Source organism: Citrus sinensis, chromosome 8, assembly GCF_022201045.2.
Source record: "Citrus sinensis cultivar Valencia sweet orange chromosome 8, DVS_A1.0, whole genome shotgun sequence".
Taxonomy (NCBI): Eukaryota; Viridiplantae; Streptophyta; class Magnoliopsida; order Sapindales; family Rutaceae; genus Citrus; species Citrus sinensis.
The window spans coordinates 28,217,818-28,244,051 of NC_068563.1; the positions used below are offsets into that span (position 1 = coordinate 28,217,818).

The window sequence follows — 26,234 nt, forward strand, 5'->3', positions numbered from 1 at the left end:
CTAGGCCCAGCCTCCCGGTCGGCCGTCAATTTATTTATTTATTTATTTTTTTGTTTCATCTTTTGAAAATTCTTAAACTTATTCAAGTCGGGTCGGATAAATTGACCACTCCTGATTTTCCATCCGAACTCAGGCCCTCAAAAAGTCATACTAGCACAAACTCAAGTGGCGTCCAGCCGCCACTCGTAATTAAAACGTCATAAAGACGTTCAATTGTTTGTATTATATAAGTCAATTTTATTTACCCCCTAAACCCTCAAAAAGTTAAAAATAAATAAAATAAATGATTTTTCACAAGGCAGTTTTAACAAAGAGAAAACTTTTTTTTTTTTTTTCATTTCGATTGCTTTGATAAAAAGTTGATATGATATCGTGTTATCTTTTCAATTATAATCAATCATGGGGCATTTGACTATGATGGTTAAAATCTAATGAACTAAGAATTTTAAGTTATTAAAAATATCGGTTTGACTTTTCTGATTGTTGAAACAAATTTCAAGATGTGGTTGATTTTACTAACAATAAGAAAAGCAGCAGATCACAGATCTGTTGCGTTATCTAAAAAATTCAAGACAAATGAAAGAATTTTTAGAGACTCAAAATCCTTCATACTCCTAAATATTGTAATGTCATTGCACACTCTCTAAGTAAGTCAGTCTTAGAAAGGTGTGAAATTATTGTGTGCCTTCAATCCTTTCCAGTGAAAAAATTAATTAATTAATTTTGTTGAATTAATGAAAGTTTTATTTTTTATTTTTTTAAAAAATATAATATTAAGATAATGACGTACTTATAAGGTTTTGTTTTCAAATAATATATCATATGACGATTTATTTATTAATAATTAATGATAAAATAAATAATAAAAAAACAACTCTTATCTAACACATGGTAGTTACTAATTAGTGATAAGATTATTTTGTATTCTAATTTGTAAGTATATTAGTAATACCAACAATATATATCTGATAACATTCATTTACTCAAATCTTCATTTGTTCTTTTAATAAAATTTAAGTTTAACTCTTATTTTTGCCCCTTTTTTTATTTTTTAAAGGATTCTTGCTCTCCCTATAAATAAAATGCAAACAAATTCAAAATTCTCTCTTCTGAACATAAGAAGAGGGGATTCATGGAAGGGGCAAAGCGGATAAGAACAGTGTGCATTGTGTATATGAAAGCATAAAGGGCAAAAAATTAAAAAAGAAAAAGAAAAAAAAATGTAAAACTGAACCGAAAAAAGAAAAAAAAAAGTTATATAATACATGGATAAGGCTCACTGCTTATGGCGAGCTTGCATGCAAGTAGTTATTTAAAAAAGAAAGAAATTGTTGCCATCTAAAGTTCAGATAAAGGGGTATTGTTGTCAATACAGCAGGCCACGCGAAGCGACGCCGTCTTTACAGCTAATGGTATCCGTATATCCCCTGATGTTCGCAAATGAAGACCTATACCTTCACGCGCAATGAGCCACGTGTCCGTCTCTGGATCTTGAAGATCGTTTAAGATTCGCGCTTGAACTCTTAACTCCCAGCTTTTGATTTTGTCCATGTCAGCATTCATCAAAGGTTCAAAGTTATCCACATTAATGGGCCACTTCCTACGTGGCTTCTGAGCCCTCCACACCTCCATTTGTTACACGTCAGCAAAATAATATCTTCCTTCTCCCACTTCAACATTTGCTTCCTCAGATTCTTTTAACACTGCATTTTATTTCTCGCAACCAGCAATATCAAGAGAAAGGGGGAAAAAAAAAAAATAGAGTTCCTAATAATTAAGATTTGATAAATGGTGGCTTGATCTTATTCTCTGGATAAAGAGTGAAGGTTCCGTTTTTTCTTAATTATTTTCTATTTTGTTCATTTATATAAAATGTTTATATTATATTATACTATTAGTTTTTGCTTTAAAAAGTCTGTTGTTGTCTTCTTTAATATTATGTTTGCAAGATGAGAAAAAGGTATTGAGAGGAGACAATTTTGAATGATTTGGATCTAAGTTTCTTTCGATGAGTTCATTTTCATAGGTTCTGTTTTGTGAGTAACCTAACAGTGGTCTGTAAACACTTCTCATGTGGATTCCGTTGCATATTTTAAAATAACAGATTATTTTCTCTTCTGTTTGATTGGATATTAATATCATTATTTTTGTTTTTATTATTAGTATTATTAGTTTGTTTGTTTGTTTCATTATTTTATTGTGTTGATGGTAGATTCTGGGTTTGAGTTGTTTCTGAGTAAATAGTTATAGATGGAATTTGAGTTAAGATGAGTTAGGATTACATTTTCTCTCTACGTATTGAAAGTATTCGTAATTGTTTCCTTTTATTAGAGATTGCATTGAAGTTGTATGCTTTCTACAGATATCCAAAGTTGATAATCCTGGATTATTTACACTTTACAAATTTTAACTTAAAATCTGAGTACTGATTTTCTGTTTCGAGTATTGTAAAAAAGTGTCTGGATTTCCTGATGTGCAATGTGCAAGTGATTTTGAGGGTTTCGTTTTACTATTAGTAGTTTTAAGGAGAGTCTTGAGTTTGCTTGTAGGTGTCTGCTTATTGAAATTTTCTGCTTTGTGTTTGCAGAGTTTGGTTCTGTGGACAACATAAAATACAAACATGGTAGATTGAACAAAGGGTATCCTGTACTGTTTTTATTGAATTTGGTTTATATAGTGGGCTGGTAATCCTAAACGGCAGTATGTGTTATGAGCAAAAGGAAGTTGGGAATGGAGTGGCTGGTGAGGGTCATGGTCTGGGCTCATCAGAGGAAGATGAGTCAAGGGTTGACGATGCTGTTAACTCAAACAATGGGCCTGGTGGAACAATTCAGGTCCATGATGGTTTCCAGATATCACAACAACAACAACCTCAAGGTTCTGTGATACGTTGGGAGAGGTTTCTGCCTACTAGGTCGTTGAAGGTTCTTCTAGTGGAAAATGATGATTCAACTCGCCATGTTGTCAGCGCTCTGCTGCGGAATTGCAGTTATGAAGGTTATCTGTGTTTCAATCTATGGAAATCAATTAGTACCATTTAATAACAGAGAATCAATCTCAAGAATATGTTTAATATGGTATAGATTTTTTTGTTAGAATTTGATTTCATAGCTTCATTCTTTTCAACTTACAATCCCAAGTAGAGGAGTGTGGCTTAACTGCTGTTTACCGTGCCAACTAGGGAGGGGCAACTCTTTCTCATATTTTACCTTCTAATCATATCACTTAAAAGAATGGATACACATGTGATGGATGTCTTCTTCCATAGATGATCTTGTTTGGTAGGGATATATAATTATTGAATAATAAGAAATTACAATCATTCCTTTTCCAGATACTTCACTTAATTATACTCCTCAGAATCTAAGTCTGTAGTAAATAGATAGTGAAATCAAAGTTGTAGACTTGTATCCTCATCTGAAGTGCGACCTTAGGTCAATATGGATTGAGCTGCATCAGACAACTTTTCCTTACCTCTGTTTATTTGTGAAAACTTATACTTTGATCTGGTCTTGCAGTTACTGCTGTTGCAAACAGCCTTCATGCATGGAAGATTCTTGAAGATCTTACTAATCATATTGATATTGTTCTAACGGAGGTAGACATGCCTGTTGTATCAGGAATTGGTCTTTTATGCAAAATTATGACGCATAAAACTCTAAAAAACATTCCAGTGATAAGTAAGTATCATTCGCTACTCCTTTCCTTGTTGATATTCATGAAATGCAAGGTCAATTTTCCTATGAATATTGCAAGCTTGATGCATTTAGTTACCTTGATATCTGATAAGATGTGTTCGCAGTGATGTCACCTAAAGATTCTATGGGCATAGTCTTTAAGTGTTTATCAAAAGGTGCGGTCGATTTTTTAGTGAAACCGATAAGGAAGAATGAACTTAAAAATCTCTGGCAGCATGTTTGGAGGAGATGCCACAGTGTGAGTTCCTCTGAATTTCTGCTTTAGACGTGTAATTACATGTTATGAACCCCGGTTTTCAATCAGATACTGTTGGTCAAGTCTGTAGGTTACTTGGAAGTTAAGTTATTCCTTAACTTGGAAGTATTAATGCACCATATTTTGCTGTAAGGTTCATTTCCTATTATACATACAGATTCCAATTGCAAAGTTTTCTGTTTTAAGCAAGTTTAATTTCATGGTCTCATGTATCTTACCTTTGATCAGTATCATCTTTCAGTTGATTGAAGGACAATGAATGTTAGAATTTCCTTCTTGTCTTTGGACTAATTTTTAACCTTTCACAGTCGAGTGGCAGTGGCAGTGGCAGTGGTAGTGAAAGTGGAACACAGACTAAAAAATCGGCAAAGTCAAAAAGTAACAACGGCTCTGAAAATGATAGCAGCAGCGGTGATGAGCTTGAGAATGGGAGTAATGGTCTGAGTATTCGAGATGGAAGTGACAATGGGAGTGGCACTCAGGTGATTTTATATGGGTCTTTGAATGTTATGTAGCTTGAATACATTTGGTGTATGCAATTATATAACTTTTGAATGGTTATAAAAAGTGTGTTTTAATGGAAAATATGCATAATATCAATTACTTAGCCAGAAAAAGGGGTAGAGCATGCGAGAAGTGGTATATGTATTAATACTCTCTTGTGGCTATAAATATTAAAGTAGCTGTGCAAATGCATAAGTAATATCACAGCTTTCTGTTCATTGGTGAGAGAAGCTCCCCTTGTATGAATTTCTAGAGTCACTTTCTCTGTTTCTGCTGAATTTCCTTAATACTTGACATCATCAACAAAATTCCATGCTATGATATGTCTCTAAGCAAAGGTTTCTTATTATCAATTTATAAGCAACTGTATTCAAGGATAATTTATGAAAATAAAATGTTAATTGAGATGACCTAAATCAAGAAAAATCTGGAACAGAGACATAAAATTTAATGCTTTTCGGACTTTGTGGCTGCCTTATCTATAAATAGAATGTAAATTTTGACTGATGACAGAAGTCAGATGTGATAATTCATTTATTTTGCAGAGTTCATGGACCAAAAAGGCAGCTGAAGTCGACAGCCCCCAACCAATATCACCCCGGTATCAATCGGCTGATGATAGCATTTGTGCCCAGGTGATTCATACTAAGCCTGAATCATTTAGCAATGGGTGGGTGCATCTTAATGAACCAAAAGATGGTCTTGAGCAGGATGAACAACCTGGTATCTATCTGTTTTTGCTCCTCTGTGGTACCCTTGGTTGGATCTTTTTATTTTTTATTTTTAATTATTATTATTATTATTATATGCTTTCTGGTAATTGTAAATGTGTCTTATGTTTAAGATGGTGTTGCAATGCACAAAGGATTGGAAATGCAAGTATCTGAAAATGCAGATTTAAAATGTGATTGTCAACATGAGAAGAAATCTACGCAGCAAACTAGCAAAAAGAAGATTAAATTGCCGGAAGTAGATAGTAAGCCATTTGATAATAAGCAACTGGAGGTTGACAATGAAAATATATGTGGCAAACGAAGAGATCAGGCTACTAGCACATCAAGTGCAAACGCCAATCATGCTAATCCCCATGCTGAAATCAGAGATTTTGACACTCCAAGTGGCCCTTCTGATATATCACTTGTCAAAGAAACACCATGCCTGGAACTAACTTTGAAAAGGATGCAAGGAGTGGAAGATGATCAAAGTGCTGCAAATGAAGATTGCAATGTGTTGAGACATTCAATTTTTTCTGCATTCTCAAAGTATGATTTGAACTTGAAGGCTCTAAACTTTAGGGTTTTTAGCAAATTAAAATGAGCCTAAAACTTTTATTTTCTTCTCTTTTTATTTTTTTTCCTTCTTTTGGAACTTGAATATGCAGATACAATACTGCGTCTTCAGCAAATCAGGTAATGATCTACCCCTTTGGACTGTGGAATCCTAAGACTTTTGGCATAGCTCTCATATGTTGTTGCATTTACTTATGCTTATATCTATGCAACCATTAAGATGTTGATGGCATTATGTCAAGTCACTACAAATCTTGGGCAAAAGGACACCAATGAATCACGGGTGTGCCTTATATTCTTCACTGAGGGGAAAAAAATGCATAACCTCATCATAATATGGCTTCTTCACCAATAAAAACCAGCATCACCTGCATCATACAATGGCTTGCAGCTATTGGCAAGCAGCTGATATTAACAATGATGGGAGGAAAGCACAAGTGCAGAATGGCAAGACCCTTGTTTTCTTTCCAGTCTAATAGTTGTACCTCTGTCATCCAGGGTCTCACTGGGAATGTAGGAAGCTGTTCTCCTCTAGATAACAGCTCTGTGGCAATGAAGACAGAAACAATGCAAAATTTTCCATCTCATTCGAATGGCACTCCTCTCAATCGGCAGTCTAATGGGAGCAGCAACAACAACGACATGGCCTCCACTGCTAAATATGTTACCCTCAAGCCCGAAGCTTTAAACGATAAGTCAGAGTCAATATCAGCATTCAAACCTTTTCACTCTTCTGCTTTCCAAGCTCTGCAGAATAGCCGTAGTTGTTCATCTCAACAAGTGTTACCTGAAAAGACAGATGACATGGGACCGAACTCGTGTCAATCACAATTGAGAGGGTCACACCATTCAGTTCAAGCAGAGAATCACCACCACCACCACCACCACCACCATCATTATCATCAGCATGGTCACAGCATGCATCTCCATCAGTCCCCACAGGACCATGATGATCTCTCGTCCAAGGCTATGGCAGCTGCAGCTCCACAGTGTGGGTCATCAAATGTATTTGAGAGCAACAATGATGGTGATGTTGGAAATTATGATGTGAACGGCCGTATCTGTTCATCTCAACCGCTTTTACCTGAAAAGACGGATGATATGGGACTTAACTCAGGTCAATCACAATTGAGAGGGTCACACCATTCAGTTCAAGTGGAGAATCACCACCACCACTACCACCGTCATTATCATCAGCACGACCACAACATGCAGCAGTCACCACAGGACTGTGATGATGTCTCGTTCAAGAATATGGTAGCTGCAGCTCCACAGTGTGGGTCATCAAATGTATTTGAGAGTACCAATGAAGGTAATGCTGGAAATTATAGTGTGAATGGGAGTGCCTCGGGGAGTAACCACGGCAGCAATGGACAAAATGGAAGCAGCACTGCCTTGAATGCTGGAGTAACAAATTTGGACAGTGACAATGGGGCAGCAGGAAATAGTGGAGTTGGTGGCATAACTGAAAGAATCAGTGGAAATGTGGTAGATGAAGTTTGGGTTGCTCAGAGAGAAGCTGCCTTGACTAAATTTCGCCAGAAAAGGAAAGAAAGGTGTTTCGGGAAGAGGGTAACTTTCTTTCTTTGCTTATGTTTTTACTTGGCTGCTAAGGATGGTTTATGTAGAGACTCTGTCCTGCTGGGTAGTTTTAATTGCCATTGTAAATTTAAGGTTTGCTGCTGATGTTTGAAGCATTTGTTGCCAAATGGGAAAAAATATTGAATATTAAAACACGAAATTATCAAAGTTTATCTCGTAGTGGTGAACCACATCTCCAAGTGTTCACCACATACAGGATTATAAAAAGTTTTTGTTATTAGTACCTCTGATCTCCATTTCCTTGGCACCTTGTGGTCTAATCTTAAGATTTATTTTTAGAAGACCTACTATGAACTTTTCATTAAGCTGATAGATATTCTTCCTTTGGGAATATAATGCTTTTGTGACTAGTATTGTTGAATCCAGCCCTGTGATTATTTTGAACTCAAGAGACTTTTTCCTACAGATGATTTAAAACTTTGATTTTGTTGGGAAACAGCTTTTTCATGCTTGCTTTTGATATCTAAACTATAGTTATTTGACAAAACTAGCTTTTCTTCTGTTCTGTTTTCAGGTTCGATATCAAAGCCGGAAAAAATTGGCAGAACAAAGGCCACGTGTCAGGGGACAGTTTGTTCGACAACTACCGTATGATGCTGATATGCATTTTGTTAATGTTATCATCCCTTGTTTTTCATAAAATATGTTTTGATTGTATTTTCTTTCAGGTCAGATGCCAATTCAGGAAAAGATACCGCAAGCAACGGCCATACCTCTGAAGACAATTCTAGTGACAATCTAAGATAACATTGTGGCAGTGCGGCAGATTTTTAAAATCAACCGTTAGTCCCTGATAGATCATGTGAATTTGTGTACATTAGATTAGCATTAACTGTTCATGGTGGGAATGGGTTGTCTTAAATTCTTAATTTGGGACTGGGTTGGAGATATTTTGTAGGCGCATTTGATCAATTTGAAACGAATTTTACGGAACCATGGTTCTGCCTTGATGGTTGTAAACTTTTATGAACTCACTTAAGAGTTTCTTGAATGGATTAAACTCTAAAAGCGTAAACAATAAATCTCTGTTGCTTCTTCTGTTATTTTTATTTGGTTTACTATTAAAATTTTATATTTGCTTGTTTGTTACTGAAGTTGATCTGATGGAAGTTTTCAGTTTTGTCCCGTCGTGTGGTTGCTTCTCAGATCTTGTTTGGTTCTTGGGATTTAACTTTGGGGTAACAACAAGGCCTGCCCTAATGGACAATTAACACTTAGGCTGCAATGTTTAGGTACCAACAGAGAAGTATTCCATACGTCAAACAAACCTAGTAGTAAGAAATCTTATCTATGAAACCGTTTATCCGCATTATTGACCAATTACTTCGTTTCATGAGAGCAACTGAGCAGTAATACTAAAGACTAAAGTAGTGTCTTCTTCTTGCTCTTCTCTTCTTCTTTTTTTTTTCTTTTTTCTTCCCTCCCTTGCAATTACAGTGTACGGTTTGGGGTGGAGATCCAACCAGCAACATAACTAAACAATACACTCAGTTCAAGTAAGATCTACTTCACACCTACAAATAAACATTTATACGAACATGTGTTCCTTATAATGACTTAAACTTCTCTCTTTTGTGACCGAAAAAGAGTCTTTTAAACCCTCCACCCTTCCAATGACAACGTGGGGGCAAGTATAGACCAAGACAAGCGCATGCGGCCCCAAAAGTCAAAAAAGAAAATAAAAGATTTATATGATCCCATACCCAGAGTGTCGGTGCCTTTTGTTTTCTATTGAGACTAAGCAAGAAAAAGATACAACATGACACAGCTTTTCACAACAATTACTTTCTTAAAGTAGTGTTGGTTGATATAATGGAGTCTTGACATGATTGTTCAACCAAAGCTCTTGAACTTTCAATGCAGGCGTGTGTACGTACATGTGCATGAGTCCCAAAACAAGAGTGCAGCAAGCAAAAGCTGAAGAGTAATGAAAGCACTTCCGGCTGTTGCCTGTTGCCTGGTGCCTGATAAGGATGGGAATGTGTCGAATGAGTTTTCAACTATTCGGAAAAGGAATTTGGTGGAATTTGGATGCGGACTTGTCGACACACCGAGTTCTTGGGCAGTTAAAATAATGACTAAATCAATAAAACATTACTGCAAAGTCATAAGCAGCTATAAATCTTTCTGACATGCAACGAATGGCTACAATCCGCGTATCTGCCAGCTTGCTACCAACGTTGAAAGACAGTTCTTTGCGAGATAAGAAATACCATTAATATTCAAAACAGGTCCCCTACTGCTGCTTCATGGAAGCTATCAGTAAGCATGATGGTGCATAAAAATTTATCTTGGATATTTTTTAATAAAATTATAGTTATTCGATATGTCAATTGTAATGAATCTTTGTCCACACATAGAAAAAGAGGACATAAATTACGTGATACATCTATTTCACTTTAAATTTTTATCTTACCTTTTTTATGTTCTTCCTTATTTTCATTTTTTTTTTCTTATGAGTTATATGGATTATTAAAATTGTACGTCTCTTAAAAGTAAACATGGATGATTGGGTCAAACATATATTCACATCAATGTAATAAATTCATGTCACGTTTATCAAATTTTTCTCTTATATATCATGATATTGTTATGTATGTTGGCAGAGAAAATCTTATATAAGACAATTTTAATAAAATCATGATAATTCAATCAGTCATTTGTAATAAATCTTTGCCCACATAGAGAAGAAAATATGTAAATTACGTGATACATCTATTTCATTTAAATTTTTATCTTACTTTTGATGTTCTTCTCTTTTATTTACTTATTATTATTTTTTTTAGTATGAGTTACCAAAATTTTACATCTCTTAAAAATAGACATGGATTATTAGGTCAAACATGTTCGCGCGTCAATATAATAAAATCATGTCGCGTTTATCAAATTTTTCTCTAACATATCACAATCACAATCACACTTGGTTAATTTCATTATAAATTGATCGATAATGTGGTATGGCACTACACTTAACTGTCTAATTATTTTCAAATATAAGTATCAGCCATTTAATGTGTTTTAACGGTTTAAAATAAGTGTATGCCCTAATTTAATTTGACTCGTCGTTAATTGGATAATGCAATTTTTATAATTTCATTTCAATTTAGTTTGATGTCAAAATCTAAGTTATGAATTTGAATTGTCTTCCGGTAAAACAGTTGAATAATTTCACAACAAATGCTCAGATCATGAAGAATGTGGCATGTAAAAATCTCGGTTATGAATTTGGGATGTCCTCTGCACCCACGGAACATATTAAAATCTAAATTGCATGAGATCACCACTCATTAAATGTATATAATAAAATATAATTTGATCCGATTAGTCATCAAAAATCAATTCAAAATCTCGTAACTCGATCACTAGAAAGTATATTTTCAAAGATTATTTATTCTCTACGACTAGCTTAATTGGGATTTCTTTTTTTAAAAAAAATATTCAGATAAGACGACGCGTGCATACTTATTTTTTTGTCTCATCAAGACATAAAATCTCTGTGCCTATCAGATTGTCATTTTAATATTATTAACTGTCGAAGAAAATTAAAAAGAAAAATATTGTTCATAAGGCTTTGATAAGAAAGGCATCCCAAAAAGCACAAGCATCTCATTACCTCTATCATTCTCTCAACAAAATGAGTCAATAAAATGGGTTTCTGACACGTGTTCATCTAGGGTCTTATTCTAATTTCAGACATTTACCGACATGTGCCGTTTTGCACAAGTGGAATCGTGGAACTTTCTGGATCAATCATTGAATTATAATACTGTTTTTGGTGCGCCCAACGTGCAAACCTTGGAATGGACTTGATGGAATTTTGAACACGCAAGTAAATAAAATAATAAAGCTTTTTGATTCTATACTGCTGTTTGTATTTATCACTTTACCGAAAAAAGGGAGCCCACCCATCAAACAAACCCACTATAATAATTGTCCCTCTGTTGGCTATTATTTTTGCATTACGTTGTCTTTTTACTTTTTGGCTACTTCGGACTTTTATTTGAATATGGATATGCTTGAATCTTAAGCTCAGATTTTGTTAGATTTGGCTGGAAAATAAGTTTCTTAAATTGCTGATGAAAGAACAAATCCACTTATATAAAAGTGAGAAAGTGGAATAATGAGTCGATAAAGTCGAGTAATTGCAATGACCAGAGGGCAAGTGATGGCCAATGAAAGATTTGGACTCATATGTGTTGATGAAACCCTAATTCAATTGCCATTTATCCTACATGACATTGTTTTTTCGGTTAATCAAGTTATTAATAAAGCAATACCTTGAAGTTGAGCTTGGGAACCGAGGAGTTGGAGTCATACGTGTGAATTTATGAGGTTTAATCTTTTTCTAAAATATTTGAAATTCCTTTCAAAAAAAATTGAAATTGAATTTAATATATTCTTATTAAATATCTAGACGGCACCATCACAAAATTGATTTAAGAGATTTAAAATTTCTTTGTATTATAGTTATTTATTCTTTCTATGGAAAAAATGTAAAATTTGCTTTATAAATTATTTTTTATTTGAGATAGTATTAGGTGGTGTTGACATCACTTAAGTATTAGGTAAAATTCTATTAAACACACAGACATAAATTGATTGATATAGATAACATCTAATAGCATTACCTAAAGGCTCTTCAAATGAGACTTTATTTTACTTCTCATTTGAAGAACTACATATGTAAAAAGAATTTTAAAAAACTCTTTAAATGAGATTATCCTTTTCATTTGAATAATCATATTGAAGAGAGAGATTTTAAAAAAAGAGAGAGGACAACCTCATTTGAAGACTTTTTTAGAGTCTTTAATTTAGTATTATATTATTTTTTATCTCATCATTCTTAAAGATAGAGAAGTAGGCTTGGTAATAGGTTGTATTTGAGTGATTTTGTCTTGTGTTAAACTAAATATATCTAAATCCATCCATTAATTTATGGGTAAAAAAATATAAATATAAACCTATTCGTTAACCATTATCAAGTACTCGAACGGATCCATTCAACCCGCTCCTTTTAATGAATTGTTATATATTTTTAGTTTAAAACACATAACACTTCGCAAAAAAAGCATTTCAAACATATAATACCAAACGAAAGAAAATCTTAATATTTTTCATTTTTAACACGATATAATAATATAGTATAAAAAAATCAATAATTTAGTTCTAGGCGCCACACTATTATCAGCTATTAAAATCTTAGAAGGGAAAAAAATTGTTGAAAAAAATTTTAAATTTTTGTTACTAGGAAAAATCGAACAATGAGTCAAATATGAGTTGATGACTTCAAGTTTTACAATAAATACCTAGGTTTAGAGTTTGTGATGACTTTATATTAGTCTTTTTTTTTTGCATGTAATATTAAAAAATTTAATTTACTTTTTCTTTAGTAATCTATAATTTAAGTTATTAAATTTATTAAACTAAAGGTATTAAGTGTTAATACATTGGGTGAAATGAATTTGATGGTTAAATCCAAATCCGACACTTTATGAAATGAGTTTTAATAACTTAACCCATTAGCTACCCAAACCGATAAAAATGACTCAATAGTCATTTTTATCATATGGGTTCGTGTCTTGTTAGCAGATCGTATTAAATTTTATCAAGCCTAAATATATATTTTTTAATTTTCTCTTTTTAAAGATTAATATATTTTCTTATATTAACTTCACATTCAAGATAATTAGATCATTATCAAACGACTCTTTTTATTTTTCTCTTTAAATACTTATTTACTTACTCATATGAATGAAAGAATGAAAAAATAAGCATTTTCCCAAAAGACTTTTGTCTTTTTAAATAAAAATAAGTTTGTATTATTTTAGTCAAAATTTTTTCCTCCATCACAATAAAGCAATTAGCTCTACTGATTTGTAATCTCTGCAAGTTCGATAAAATTATGATTTCTCCTAGGGTAATTTTTAAAAACCTCCCCTGAGGTTTTGACTTGTTGCAAGTAGATGGCGAGAATTGATTTATTTGTAAAAAATCCCCTACCGTCAGTTAAGTTTTACATTGACCGTTAGTTGACCGTGCAAAGACAATATTACCCTTAACAATAGTTTATAAACGAAAATAATTAAAAAAACTAAAATTATTAGCTATTTTACACTTTTTAAATTATTAATATTTTCTTAAAGTTCTTATAAAAAATTAAAATTAAAAAATCCTCTTTAAATTATTGATATTTCCTTAAAATTCTTACAAGAAAGATAAAATTTAAAATTTAAAAATGAAATAGTCATAATCTTTACCTATAATATTGTAAATTTTTAAAATTGACAAGGATAAAATTGTCAAAAAATAAGGTTTGTGCTTTTTGCACCAATAATTTTAGTTTTTTTTTAGTTATTTTTGTTTACAAACTATTATTAAGGGTAATATTATCTTTGCACGGTTAACTAACGGTCAATGTTAAACTTAACTGACGATAGAAAATTTTTTATAAATAAATTAATTCTCACCATCTACTTGCAACAAGCCTAAACCTCAGGGGAGATTTTTAAAAATTACCCTTTCTCCTATTAAGTTTTCTTTTTTAACCTTCCATGCTTTCCAATAGTAATTTTATACTCTCAAATGAGCAAAAATTGTTAGTGGAAAAAGAAATAATCTCATGAAAAGTTGCTATTAAAGTTCCACTGACGGTGCAAAAAAGAAGTGGTCATAAATTAAGGGGAATTAAATCGCCTGACAATTTTCCAAATTTATATGGCAATAGTTTTAAAAAGTACAAAAACTAATGGCCGTTAATAACGGCGTGCCGAGTCAAAAAATACTCTTCAGAACTAATGAATGTCAGCACGCCATTGGAAGGAATTTTAACTCTTTAATTGCGTATTTAATGGCGGCGTTGGCTGCGCGTGGATCACCGTTCCCAGTATTAATGTGAAAGCGCGTAGGACACGTTGGGTCCCACGTCTTGGGGAAAAAATCAAAGCGGGTCCCACCCGATTTTCACCGCGTTGACTTTAAAGTTCAGAATGTGGTGAATGCCCTCCGCTGTGCATGCGTTGCGTTCACGGGCGGGTAAATACAAGACTAAATGGAAAATAGGGGAGGGCAAATTTTGCTTCTAGAAAAGACAAAGATCTGTTACAACCCCCACTTGCTCGCAGGATCGGCGAGATTCAATCAGCGCTTGCCGCGTCACACACATTACGGGTGTCAAACGCCTAAAGACAAAACAGCATTTGTCTAAACTTACACCTACTCCGTAGCTTATTTAAACGTCGAAACAACAAATTGATAAAGCACTCCTTGTATTCATGACGTGGAAGTTTCCATTGGCTGGAAACAAAAATAAAAGGAGTAGAGTAAAATAGCATAACTTAACCCACAAAACGTAATAAAAGGAAAAAAAAAAAAAAAACTTGTTCAAAAACAGAGTGTAACTCTAGCTCGAGCTCGCTCGCTCTTTAATGCTTCTCTCTTTTTCAGTTTTTTTTTTCTTTCTCAATTTCTCTCAAATTTTGATTTTTGATTTTTTTTGGTGTGTGTTTAATGCTTGTTTGTGAAGTGGGGTGCTGGTTTATGCGTCTGTTTAGCTGAGAAAGTGGAAGAAAACAAAAGTGAAAATTTCTAAAGAGCAAAAGAAAAAAAGAGAGATTTTTTTTTTCCTTTTTGAGTATTATGGGTTGTTTTCGTTGCAGTGGAAAATCAAACAAAAAATTAGATGAAGAAATCGACAACAAGAACAAGAATTTAAACAAGCAAGCTGACAAAAAACAACTCATTGCAGGTATTGAACAGTTTCCCTTTTGATCAAAATCTTTCTGTTTTGAAGAATTGAAACGCATTGTGTTAAATGATGATCTTTAAAAAAAAAAAAAATTTTGGGTTGTTTTGGAAGCATTTTGCTTACTTATATCTCACTCCTATTTTCTGTGATTATCTTGACTTCCTTTCAATCAAAATTTTCGGTTGCATGTTCTTTCTTAAGCCAATATATTTTCTAGTAAATGATCAAGGGGTTTTTCTTTTTTAATAAATATAAGTTATCCAGGAATTCAAACATCTTTGATATTTCCATCCCCCCCCCCCCCCCCAAAAAAAAGTTCTTTGTATTTCATTTTTTAAAATGTGCAATTTTAATTTGTCCACTATTCATAATTTTAGTTTGTTTATTTATTTATTGGGTTTACGGAGGTAATGTTTTGTTGCTAATCTCGTTTTGTTTTATTTTGCATGATGGTAAATTCCAATCAAATGATTCATAGCCCTAGTTGAGCTTTCAACTCTGTCCTTCTGTATGTTGTTTGATTGTGGTTTTTTTTTTTTTGGTAGAAAAAAATGATTTTCATATGGAAATCAATTTTGGGATTTCGCCTTGACATGTGCCTCATCTTTTGTCGTTTCCTTTGTTCCCTTTCATCATCTTTGTGTTTTTTGATTCATGTATTTTAGATACACCAAGAGTTGATTCGAATGCCAACTTAAAGAAAGAGGAGGTCTCTAACGATGGCCAATTATCTATGGATGTAAATAACTTAAATTTGAAAGATGATTCAAATAACAGTGGCAAGAGCGCTAAGCCGTTCACATTTGGTGAACTTGCGGCTGCTACCGGAAATTTTAGGTCTGACTGTTGTTTGGGTGAAGGAGGTTTTGGGAAAGTGTACAAGGGATACCTGGAGAAAATCGAACAGGTTGGCTAAGTTCATTTGATTGATACTGTTAAAAGTACATAACAAGATAAACTATTGTAATGAGTAGCTTAACTCAAGATGCTGAATAGTTTGTTGGGAATTTTGATTAGTGAAGTAATCTCAATTTGCCTATTTGATAGTGTTGAAGAATTGAAGTGACTTGGGTATAACGCCTTTTTTTTTGGGGGGGGGGGGGTTACTATTTGTAGGTTGTCGCAATCAAGCAACTTGATCACCGTGGAGTTCAAGGAGTTAGGGAATTTTCTGCTGAAGTGATGACATTGGGCTCTGCTGACCACCCTAATCTTGTCAAATTGATTGGCTATTGTGCTGAGGGTGATCAGAGATTATTGGTTTATGAGTATATGCCACTCGGATCTTTGGATAAACATTTACATGGTATGCAAAAATTTGAGAGTTTGCTTTGAATGTCATCTCAGCCAATATTCTCATGGTTTTCATTAAACCATAATATTTAATTGATTAATGTTTAAACAGATCTTCGACCTGATACAAGACCCCTTGATTGGAATACAAGGATGAAAATAGCAGCTGGCGCGTCGAGGGGCTTGCAGTACTTGCACGAACAACTGAAACAGCCTGTTATATATCGTGATCTGAAATGCTCAAACATTTTGCTTGAAGAAGGATACCACCCCAAGTTATCTGATTTTGGCTTGGCCAAAATGGGCCCTAGCGGAGACAAGACCCATGTATCTACGAGGGTTATGGGCACATATGGTTACTGTGCGCCAGATTATGCAATGACAGGCCAGCTGACTTTTAAATCAGATATTTACAGCTTTGGGGTTGTTCTTTTGGAGCTCATCACTGGCAGAAAAGCAATTGATCAAACAAAAGATCGTAAGGAGCTAAATCTGGTTGCATGGGTAAGCTAAACTTTCATTGCACTCTTTCCTATTTATATATCTGCGTATTTATTTGCATTAGTCTTGCCTTTCGTTGTCCTTGTTTTTCTTACACCAAATGTTGATTGAACGTTGTTTTCCATTCATCATTCGAAGCAGTTTTTCTGGAATTGATCAACCATTATTGAGCAAGATTTATCATAATTTTGCTCAATTGAAGTGGCTCTTGTTCTTAAACTGTTCATATGTCAGTGATGCTGAAACTAGGCGATCAAAATTTTTGTTTATTCACTAATTATATACGCATTTGCTTTGCGTTTCCTGTCGAACGGCATAAACCGATTTTGAAATCCTCTGTTTACAACTCAACTTTGATAATCACAGCAGGTAATGTAGGAATTCACAACGTTTTTGTGCATGGGAAGCATTAAAAAAAAAATTCTTTTTTTTCGAGTTTATCAATAAAACAAGTGATTACTTGTGGAGATGAACTGCAATACCGTGATTCAAATCTTGTTGGAGTTGTCTGTTCATTCTTCCACAGTAATGATCAATAAATACTAAGGCAAGTAAACTGTCAGTTTTAATTACTTTGTCCTGATGACAGTTGCTGAGAAAGTAGCCTCCGTTTGCTTTTACCATCACTGCTTAGATGATGCGATCTGCACTTCTTAAGATTGCTCTTTCTGTCCCTTCCGGCTCTTGACTTCTGCTGCCATGGTTGGTAACATCTCAAATGTGCTTTCTTTCTGCAGTTTATAGCATTGAGTTCTGTTGTGTCTTTCACTTTTCTTCATTTCAATGTTGAGATTGGTATAATGTTGTGACCATATTGAACCTGTTGCACTGACATCTGATCACTAGAAACAACATTGCTTATAGATGATTGAAGTAGACACTGTGAAAATAACATCAATCCACAAGTAGTATCTTTGATTAATTAAGATGCTAATCTGTCTTCATCCAATTTATTTGCAGGCAAGGCCCATGTTCAAAGACCGAAATAACTTTTCCCAAATGGTTGATCCTTCACTTCAAGGTCAATATCCAGTAAGAGGCTTGTACCAAGCTCTTGCCATAGCTGCTATGTGTGTCCAGGAGCAGCCTAACATGCGGCCAGCTATAACTGATGTTGTCATGGCTTTAAATTACCTTGCTTCCCAAAAGTATGATCCCCAAAACCCTCCCTCCCGGAGCTCCCGAAAATCTCCATCTTGTCTTGGAGTAAACAAGGACGACGATCACGGAAAAAATGCCAGGAGTGGGTCCAATAGAGAGGAGGTCAAGTCAAGTGGTCAGTGCCTTTCCAATGGTGTTAATACATAGGTAGTGCCTGGTTATCAAATTTTATTGAGCAGGAGATAACCGGTGCCACTATACAGAAAGTTTGCCCTTTTCTTTTTCTTCCTTTAATGTACATGTCAGCTGAGGTTATAAGACCCCTCAATGTTAAACCAAATTTTCGATAATAATAGTTGAGCGTTAATATTCATAGTAATTGGTTTTTCTTCTTGTTGATTTTGCTGTACTGCTTTGTTTTCAGCCAAATGCATATGTTCTTGCACTTGTGACCAAATTCTCCAATCCATAGCTGATTTGTGGAACTATAATGGCTATTCTTCGCGGACAAAGGACACGGGATCACCATTTCTTGACCATTTTTGGGTTAAATTCGTTTCCGGAATTAAGTCATTTGTTAGCCTAAAAAATCAGCTACGTTGGCTCGTTCTACTCTTTATTTTCTTTGGCCAAGTTATTTATTTATTTTTTTAGAAAGTTTATTACAGCCTACCGATATTATAATCAAAGGCATACTAAGAGTAAATTCTTATTATTATAGGCAAAGGCATACTAATTATTATTATTATGGGTGGGTAAGATGTAAATAAATTTATTTCAAACTCAAACTCAAGTGGTCGACTAAAATATACTACTTGAAAACTAGGCAACAAACATTTTACTTGCTTTTAAGAAATAAATGCATACATATATGTATGTATGTATATATATATGTTTGTGTGTGAGTGTTATTCTTTAGTGAAGACAACCTCGTTTTGTTAAAATAAATATATCATTAACAACATATCAATATATATATATATATATATCATTAACAAAAAAAAAAAACACAGTTTTCAATGATTGAAATTTGTGTTTCTTTATATTTTAATAACATCCACACTTTGACAAAATGAGAATATTCTCACTAAAAAATGTCTACACACATACGCGTGCGCACACACTCTCTCGAGTAAACTTTTTTAAAAAGTAAGTATATTACACAAATCCATGTAAGGCAAATAATAATTATTTTAAAGGAAAATTATCTCTGCATTACCTCTATTTTATCATATATACATCTAATTATCACAAAAATTTGACATGTTATTTACACTACCTTTGTTTCTTAATTTTTATCAATCAATCACTTTGACACTAAAAATTTAAATAAAATGATTTAAATGAATTAAAAGACCATTTTATCTTACAAAATTTTTTAAAATTAAAAAAAATTATAATTACAAGAATACCCCTGAATTTAATAAAATAAATAAATCTCAAAATTTGATATGTTAATTTTTATAATTATATTTTTTTATTATTCAAAGTTGGTAATTGTGATTATATGATTAATACTAAACTTACTCAGTTAAGATATTTTGTTTGTATTCTAACTAATGAGACATCATATGTGTCATCCAAGCATCTATCAGTCAATTTAAACAATTTTGATAATTGTGATTGTATGATTGATAAAAAAGAATAGAAAAAAAAAATTCAAATGAGTATTACACGTTTTTTGAGTCAAAAGGATTAAAAAATCAATTATATTTTAACAATGAATTAAATGGTAATTATAATTTTTTATTTTTAAAATTTTAATAGGATAAAATAGTATTTTAATTCATACAGGGGTAAAATAATTACTTTATTTAATTTTTAGCGTTAGAGTAGTTCATTAATACAAGTTTAAAAATAAAGGTGGTGTAAAAAATATGTTAAAATTTTGTGATAGTTAGATATACATATAACGATATGTTGTAGAAATAATTCCCTATTTTAAAATATAAAATATCGCGAAAATCAACTCATCTTATGGGTAAAGTCTCTTCAGCTGATATAAGAAAGTTTGACAGCATTTGCATAGTATTAAAAAAAAAATTAATATTAATAATAATAATAAGGGAAAAGCACATTCAACCCCTCAACATTTAGGAAAAGGAACAAAAAACACCTCAACGTTTCAAAAAGGACTTATAATCCCCTTTTCGTTAACAAACACCGTTTGTTTTAACAGTAAATTTATTTTTAATTTTTAATTACTATTATACCCTTATAATAAAAAATTAATATATTAATTTGAGATATATCACAATTAATAATTTTTAAAAGCTTAAAATTGAGATACAATTATTTTTTTGCCAAAATTATTTACTATAAATTATACCTTTCTAATGATCAAACCTTTCATATGTGATTATTATTAATAAAACGAAATTTGATTAAACCCTTTTTCTTTGAGGAATCAAAACCATATTATTATTGTTAGAAAGGTATAAGTTATAGCAAATAATTTTGGCAAAAAAATAATTGTATCTCAATTTTAAGTTTTAAAAAAATTATTAATTATAATAGTAATTAAAAATTAAAATAAATTTACTGTTAAAACAAACGGTGTTTGTTAACAGAAAGGAGTTATAAGTCTTTTTTGAAACGTTGAGAAGTTTTTTATCACTTTTCCTAAACATTGGGGGTTGAATGTCCTTTTCCCTAATAATAATAAAAAATCTCATCAAAGGCCAAAATCATGTGCGTAGCGCGTGGCAATCCTGATACATTTCCCGCCTAAAGTCGTTGACAGGCTAGACGAACTGAACAATCTGTAGCCAGATACAAAACTCATATAAAGATTAACTCATCGCAAGAAATAAGCACACCAGAAAGAAAATCTAATGAATCCTCTGTTTCTTTCTAATCTCATTGACAAGAAAAATCGAGCAACATGGATAATGCAATTTATCTTCCCATCTTTCGCCGTCCCAGCAACCCGTGTCGATCCAAGGGCGAGATTCCAGTTTCGCAGCCTCGAACATCATCTCCATCAGCACACAAGTGGATCCATGCCGTTCCTGTCATCATATTTCTCTCCTTCTTCATTCTCTGGCACTTCTCTCATCCAGGTACTTCAATTTCTTGCCAAGATTTCAATAATCCTCTTCTCATTTTGAGAAATTCTTGTGCTTGTTTAGTTACTTTCTTGAATTTTTTGTTGCTTCATTAATTTGTTTGGTTTCTGTTATTTGGCATTCTTGTTTTTTTTGGTAACTTTGGATTTTTTGTGCATCCTTGCAATCAATGTTCGTTTTCTTTAAGCAATTCCTTTTGTTCTTGTCTTGAAAATCCTCTGTTTAGATCTGTAGATGAACAAGAAGACCGATGTCCCTCTTTTACAATGATTGCAATTTCTTTATCTGACAAAAGATTCTACATTTTTGTTATTGAATGTACCATAACTAGATGTTTTGTTTAATTACTTTCTGAAAGCAGTGAGTTTGGTAATCAAGGATGGCAGACTTGCAGAAATTCATCCTGTAGAGATTCATCATCTCAATGATTCTTATGTTGAACTGGCCATCCTGGCATCTGCTAACCTTGCCAATTGACTCAAGTCCTCTGAGTCTGACTAGGAACAATGGAACCGAAGCACTTCCAGTGAAAAAAAATGATGGAAGAGTCGTTGGTTTTGCATGATTAGAAGGTTTAACATATATTTTTTTCTTGGGAATATTGTAGAAAAGATCTCAATTTGTTTGCTCCAGATAAATCAATAGGATGAGTAATAATGTAATAGATAGTTTCACGAGCTGCAATTTTGTGCTTGTATCAGTTTTGCAGAAAGCTGTAATTTTGGTAGACTCAGCGTCATGCGGGTTCAGAATTTGCTTCACTGTGCTTTCTGGTGTAAAGAATCTGATCCAAATGTAAAGCCTATGAGTTCTGTTGATTCTGCAGTTCAGTAATCTCACTATTCTTTGCACCTATTCTGCTATTCACCTCTATACTCATCGTTGTTCTGTTTCTTGATGATAAAACTCTACAACAATCCCTCCTATGCGACAGCATAAATCAAATCATGATCTAAATTAGTAAAAGCATCAGCCAAAAATGTTCCCTACACCAGATGTATGTACAATCTTGATGCACAAAAAGAAATTAAATCATGCATGTATTTATATATATTACTTACATTCTGCGATCGGAGAGGGATCTGGACATTTCGAGACTACAATGGTCTCAATTCTTTCCAGTGACTCCGTTTTCCACAGACAGTACATGTGGATGGGGAGATTTACGAGGAGAACGAATCCCTACTGTTTGATTATGATTGGTATCTTGATGGAAACTAACCACGTTCGTATAAAAAGCAAAGGGTCTCTCATAAGGCTGCCTGGCCACAGGCCTAGTGGTGAATGCATATGCAATGTAATGATCATTTTTATACCAATTAAAAAAAAAAAAATCTCCTTGAAGCCTCTTCAAGCTCTCTAGGAGAGATCACTCTTGAGATTTGAACCACATAGCCCCATAAGACCGAAATGGACCAGGACCATGCGTTGTCGGTCGTAGTAGATTGACTGTTGCATTATGCTTGCTGAATCGAGTTTCACCGATTGAAGCAAGTGTTGAAGGGCTTTCACTCTGCTCATGCCTGGATATATCGGCCACACTACATCTACGTGATGAATTGATACCAACGGAGCCACAGGATGTGCTCCTAGAAGCCCTAGTAGCTCTCCATACACATCATACTGCACAAGCACAAGAGACAAATTTTCACTTCAGTTCACCTAGCTTCCGAAATCAATTTAATTTGCATGTTGAACATTAGTATTAAAGCCGAGTCGTTTAGGACTCGTTTATACTAGCTCCTGCTTCTTTCACACAACAGCTTTAGTGTTTGGTACATAATTATAAAAAATCATGGTGAATGGCGTCTCATCAGTCGTACTAAGCCCACTTCACAAAAGACTATATATTAATTGTCACAACAACTCAATCTCAAATACCCAAATGAGCCTTAAGACTCGTCGCTGCTTTTCATTTTTTGTTTCAAAAGTATAGATCCAATTGGCTAGTTATGTATACACCTTATGTTCTAAGGACTTTATCCTAAAGAGTTCTATTCTTTTAGTTCGAATTAAAATTTTCAGAGTCTTAGGTACTCTTTGTACATCCACGCTTTCCAATAATATTCTTGTTACATGCATCTCTCGAACCAGAGGAGGGGGTATACACAAGAGTAGTTTGTACCCAACCATTTTTTAATGAAGTTTAACCTGATCAAAACCATAACCCAATGAAAACCAACTTCCTTAAGTGAGTGGCACCTGCAAGCTTAGACATGCAAGCTTGAATCCTATCATCACTGCCGTGCAAAGCCAGAAACCGCTGGATGCATCTGTATTACATCTTCTCCAATTCCATAGTCAACGGATAAGTAACAGCAAATCCACCCCGCCATATGCCATTGCATAAGAAAAATATATATATTCTGATTTTTCGGTATGGCGCTCAGATGAACTCCCAATGCAATATAATAAAACTGAGCATAACCATATTTTGCAAGCACTCTCACCAAATTCTCCACTATGAAAATTGTATCATCGTCGGCCAAAAACCATCTCACATCCTCCAATCCGAACCTCAACATCTCTGAAACGACCCGCGAAATCCTTAATGCAGATCTTTCCCCTGCTTGTTTGTGTAGCTGAATTTCAGGCAACCTTCCATTATTTTCTAACCCTAACTCCTCTGTCAACCCATACTATTCCTCTTGTTTCTTTAGGCCTCCACCATGCTCTTTTCTCTGATTCCACAAGCTTGATGACTCTGCTATCCCAAAGAAAATGTGCTTTTGAGTTTTGTGTCATAAAGCATATAATTAAGGTTTGTGATATCTTCTTCTTCTTTTCCTCTGAATTTCGAAGAAGTGGAAGTTGAGTTGATCAGTTGGCTATGAGGGATAGAAGTATAACAGTCGCTGCCGCGGTCGTTACTTAAGAGAAGATTTGGAGAGATGTAATGCGTGCAAATGGGCGATGCAAAACCAAATCTCAAAGTGTTTCTTATAAAGCTGATATATGGCATATGGCCTGCTTGAATTCATTTGTTTATGAAAATTTTCTTTTTCTGTGTTACAGTGATGTATTTTCTTGCCGCAGGTGTTTCCCATTTGTAGTTTTCTAAATTTGGGAAGGAAATTAAGCAGCTGTTGAAAGTGAGCACTACGAACCCGATATATCGTCTACAAGATCAATATATAACCGGACTTGTCGGTTATAATAAGATCACAACACGACATTTAATAGTCTAGTTTATAACAATACAAGCGACATTTCTTTTGTTACAAAATTGTAATCATTTTGTATCACGAGAGTCATGGATTAAAAGCCAAAAATTTTATAAACTAAGACCTTAGAATACTACTTAGCTTGTACCACACATTAACGATTTTAATCATTTAAATGCCACAGAAAATTTTCATCATTCTTTTAATTAAGTCAAGAGAAAATCTTAAACGAGTGGAGTATTTGCATCACATTATCTATATGTTTGTCAAATATAATTTAAACACTAACAATTATTTTTAAATTGAAGTGCGTAAAAAATTTACAAAACGTGCTTGACTTTATTTGGCAGTTCTATTGGGCTGTGGAAGCATGTAAGACTTCCTCCTAAAGTCCAAAGGATAAGAACAAACAAGTTTTTTTTTTTTTTTTTTTTCTTTCCTGTATAGTGAATATCTGCCAGTATTCGGTAATATCAATTATCAAGTGTATGTGGTTCTCAGTCGTTAACAGCTGGAGCTGGGCTTGGAAAACATGCAGGCTTAAAGCTCAAAATGGGACACTCGGAGTCAGAGAAAATGTGGGACCTTGTGTTTTCGAGGCGTTTTTTACTGAAGCGTCTCAATTATCAAAAAAGTTTTCTTTGCTATTTTGTCACATATTACGGAAGTAGTGAAGTTTTATAATACATCTATTGTATTATAATTAATTAATATATGTATGACATGCGTAATTGAGTTTAATACAACCACCACTTATATGATAGTTTATAAAATAAATGTACATATTTTGTGATATTGTTTACTGTTGTATAGTTGACATGATATAACAAATATATCCTAGAACTTCTCAAATTAGTAGATGAGAATTAAGAAACTGCTTTTAATTATTTGACTTTTTTTTTAAAATTAAAATATCCCAAAATATACTCCACCCTAATTAATGATCGTTGAATAATTAACTTCCAAAAGCAAAGTTGTCAAACGGCACAAACCACACTAGCGACAGAGGCAGAAAACATGTTCGGAATTAAATTGGGATGAATTTGGGCAAGATCGAGTTATGATATAGCTGCGAATGCGGTACCAATTAATAATTTGAAATGGGTTTGGTATTAGTTGATCCTTTACGTCATTATTAATAAGCCGCCATGTATGTTATTATTTGAGATGCAAATTTTATAACTACATCATTACTCATTTGGGGCGAATGTCAAGCGAACGAGTCGGAGAAGTACCGCTGAACCTGAACCATCTCAATTAAATGGTTCCCCAAACGTGCAAGTTGATATCAATTGGAAGTGGTCCACAAATGGAGAGAGCAAAGAAAGCAACTCAGAGAAATTAGCTGTCTTTGATTCTTGTTCTAATCTCTTCTTTTGTTGGATCAGCAAAGAAAGCAACTCGGACAACCAACTGCTTGCATGAATTGACAATTCATGGTTATGAATGAGGCCAGATTATCAATTTTCTTGATGGAAAGAATTCAATGTCATTGGAGTTTCACTTTGCTTGCATACAAACATGACAAGTTATGTCTAGTTGCGATTCATAGAGTAGTTTGGAGCTAGCGAGTTATAAATTTAGATATTTTAAGATTGATTTGTACTAAACATAAAAACTCACAATTTCGTCCACAAGTAAGTATGATTAATTTTAAGTGCTTCTGCAGTTCTCTAAAAATTGCTTAAATTTCTTTTCAGTATATATTATACAGATACTTGCAGTTGTAGGCAGTAATAATAGAGCAAAATTTGTCACAAATTTAAAAGAAATTGAAAGAAAAAAATTAATAATAGAGTAAAATTTTGTTTGAGAATTCCTAGTCATAGTATTACAAGTAAAATTTAATACTATTACACTAGTTTATACAAGCAAAGTTCATTCTAGAGTTTATGGTCCTAGTATTATTTTCTATTTATTAGTATCAAATTAAACCTCTTTCCAGTTATTAAACCATTCAAATTCTAAATCTCTTGTACCCAATTAAAAAAATCTTATTAGTTGAATTAATGGT

General features: G+C 33.5%; 2 protein-coding genes and 1 pseudogene across 2 annotated transcripts; 2 read left to right on the forward strand and 1 right to left on the reverse strand.

Moving 5' to 3' along the window:
* The first annotated feature begins 1,658 nt into the window (after positions 1 to 1,658).
* LOC102610014 (two-component response regulator-like APRR7) lies at positions 1,659 to 8,392 on the forward strand. Its single transcript, XM_015533385.3, has 11 exons — positions 1,659 to 1,826; positions 2,588 to 2,997; positions 3,519 to 3,680; positions 3,803 to 3,936; positions 4,263 to 4,436; positions 5,004 to 5,181; positions 5,303 to 5,720; positions 5,840 to 5,867; positions 6,246 to 7,319; positions 7,864 to 7,937; positions 8,018 to 8,392. Exons 2-11 carry the CDS (start codon positions 2,703 to 2,705, stop codon positions 8,094 to 8,096), a joined length of 2,616 nt encoding a protein of 871 aa, XP_015388871.1. The 5' UTR covers positions 1,659 to 1,826; positions 2,588 to 2,702; the 3' UTR covers positions 8,097 to 8,392.
* A 6,248-nt stretch (positions 8,393 to 14,640) lies between these two features.
* On the forward strand, positions 14,641 to 18,367 carry LOC102610328 (probable serine/threonine-protein kinase PBL5). The gene is made up of 5 exons (XM_006488150.4): positions 14,641 to 15,093; positions 15,759 to 16,000; positions 16,210 to 16,399; positions 16,499 to 16,890; positions 17,848 to 18,367. The coding sequence occupies exons 1-5, from the start codon at positions 14,985 to 14,987 to the stop codon at positions 18,193 to 18,195; spliced, it is 1,281 nt and encodes a 426-aa protein (XP_006488213.1). The 5' UTR covers positions 14,641 to 14,984; the 3' UTR covers positions 18,196 to 18,367.
* Positions 18,368 to 22,164: 3,797 nt separating this feature from the next.
* On the reverse strand, positions 22,165 to 25,239 carry LOC102610520 (uncharacterized; annotated as a pseudogene).
* Positions 25,240 to 26,234: the final 995 nt, after the last annotated feature.

Coding starts and splice junctions, on each gene's coding strand:
- LOC102610014 (XM_015533385.3), top strand. CDS start 2,703: ATGTGTTATGAGCAAAAGGAAGTTGGGAATGGAGTGGCTGGTGAGGGT. Junction 5,721..5,839: donor ATTTTTTCTGCATTCTCAAA/GTATGATTTGAA, acceptor TTGAATATGCAG/ATACAATACTGCGTCTTCAG. Junction 5,868..6,245: donor CTGCGTCTTCAGCAAATCAG/GTAATGATCTAC, acceptor TCTGTCATCCAG/GGTCTCACTGGGAATGTAGG.
- LOC102610328 (XM_006488150.4), top strand. CDS start 14,985: ATGGGTTGTTTTCGTTGCAGTGGAAAATCAAACAAAAAATTAGATGAA. Junction 15,094..15,758: donor CAAAAAACAACTCATTGCAG/GTATTGAACAGT, acceptor CATGTATTTTAG/ATACACCAAGAGTTGATTCG. Junction 16,400..16,498: donor TTTGGATAAACATTTACATG/GTATGCAAAAAT, acceptor ATGTTTAAACAG/ATCTTCGACCTGATACAAGA.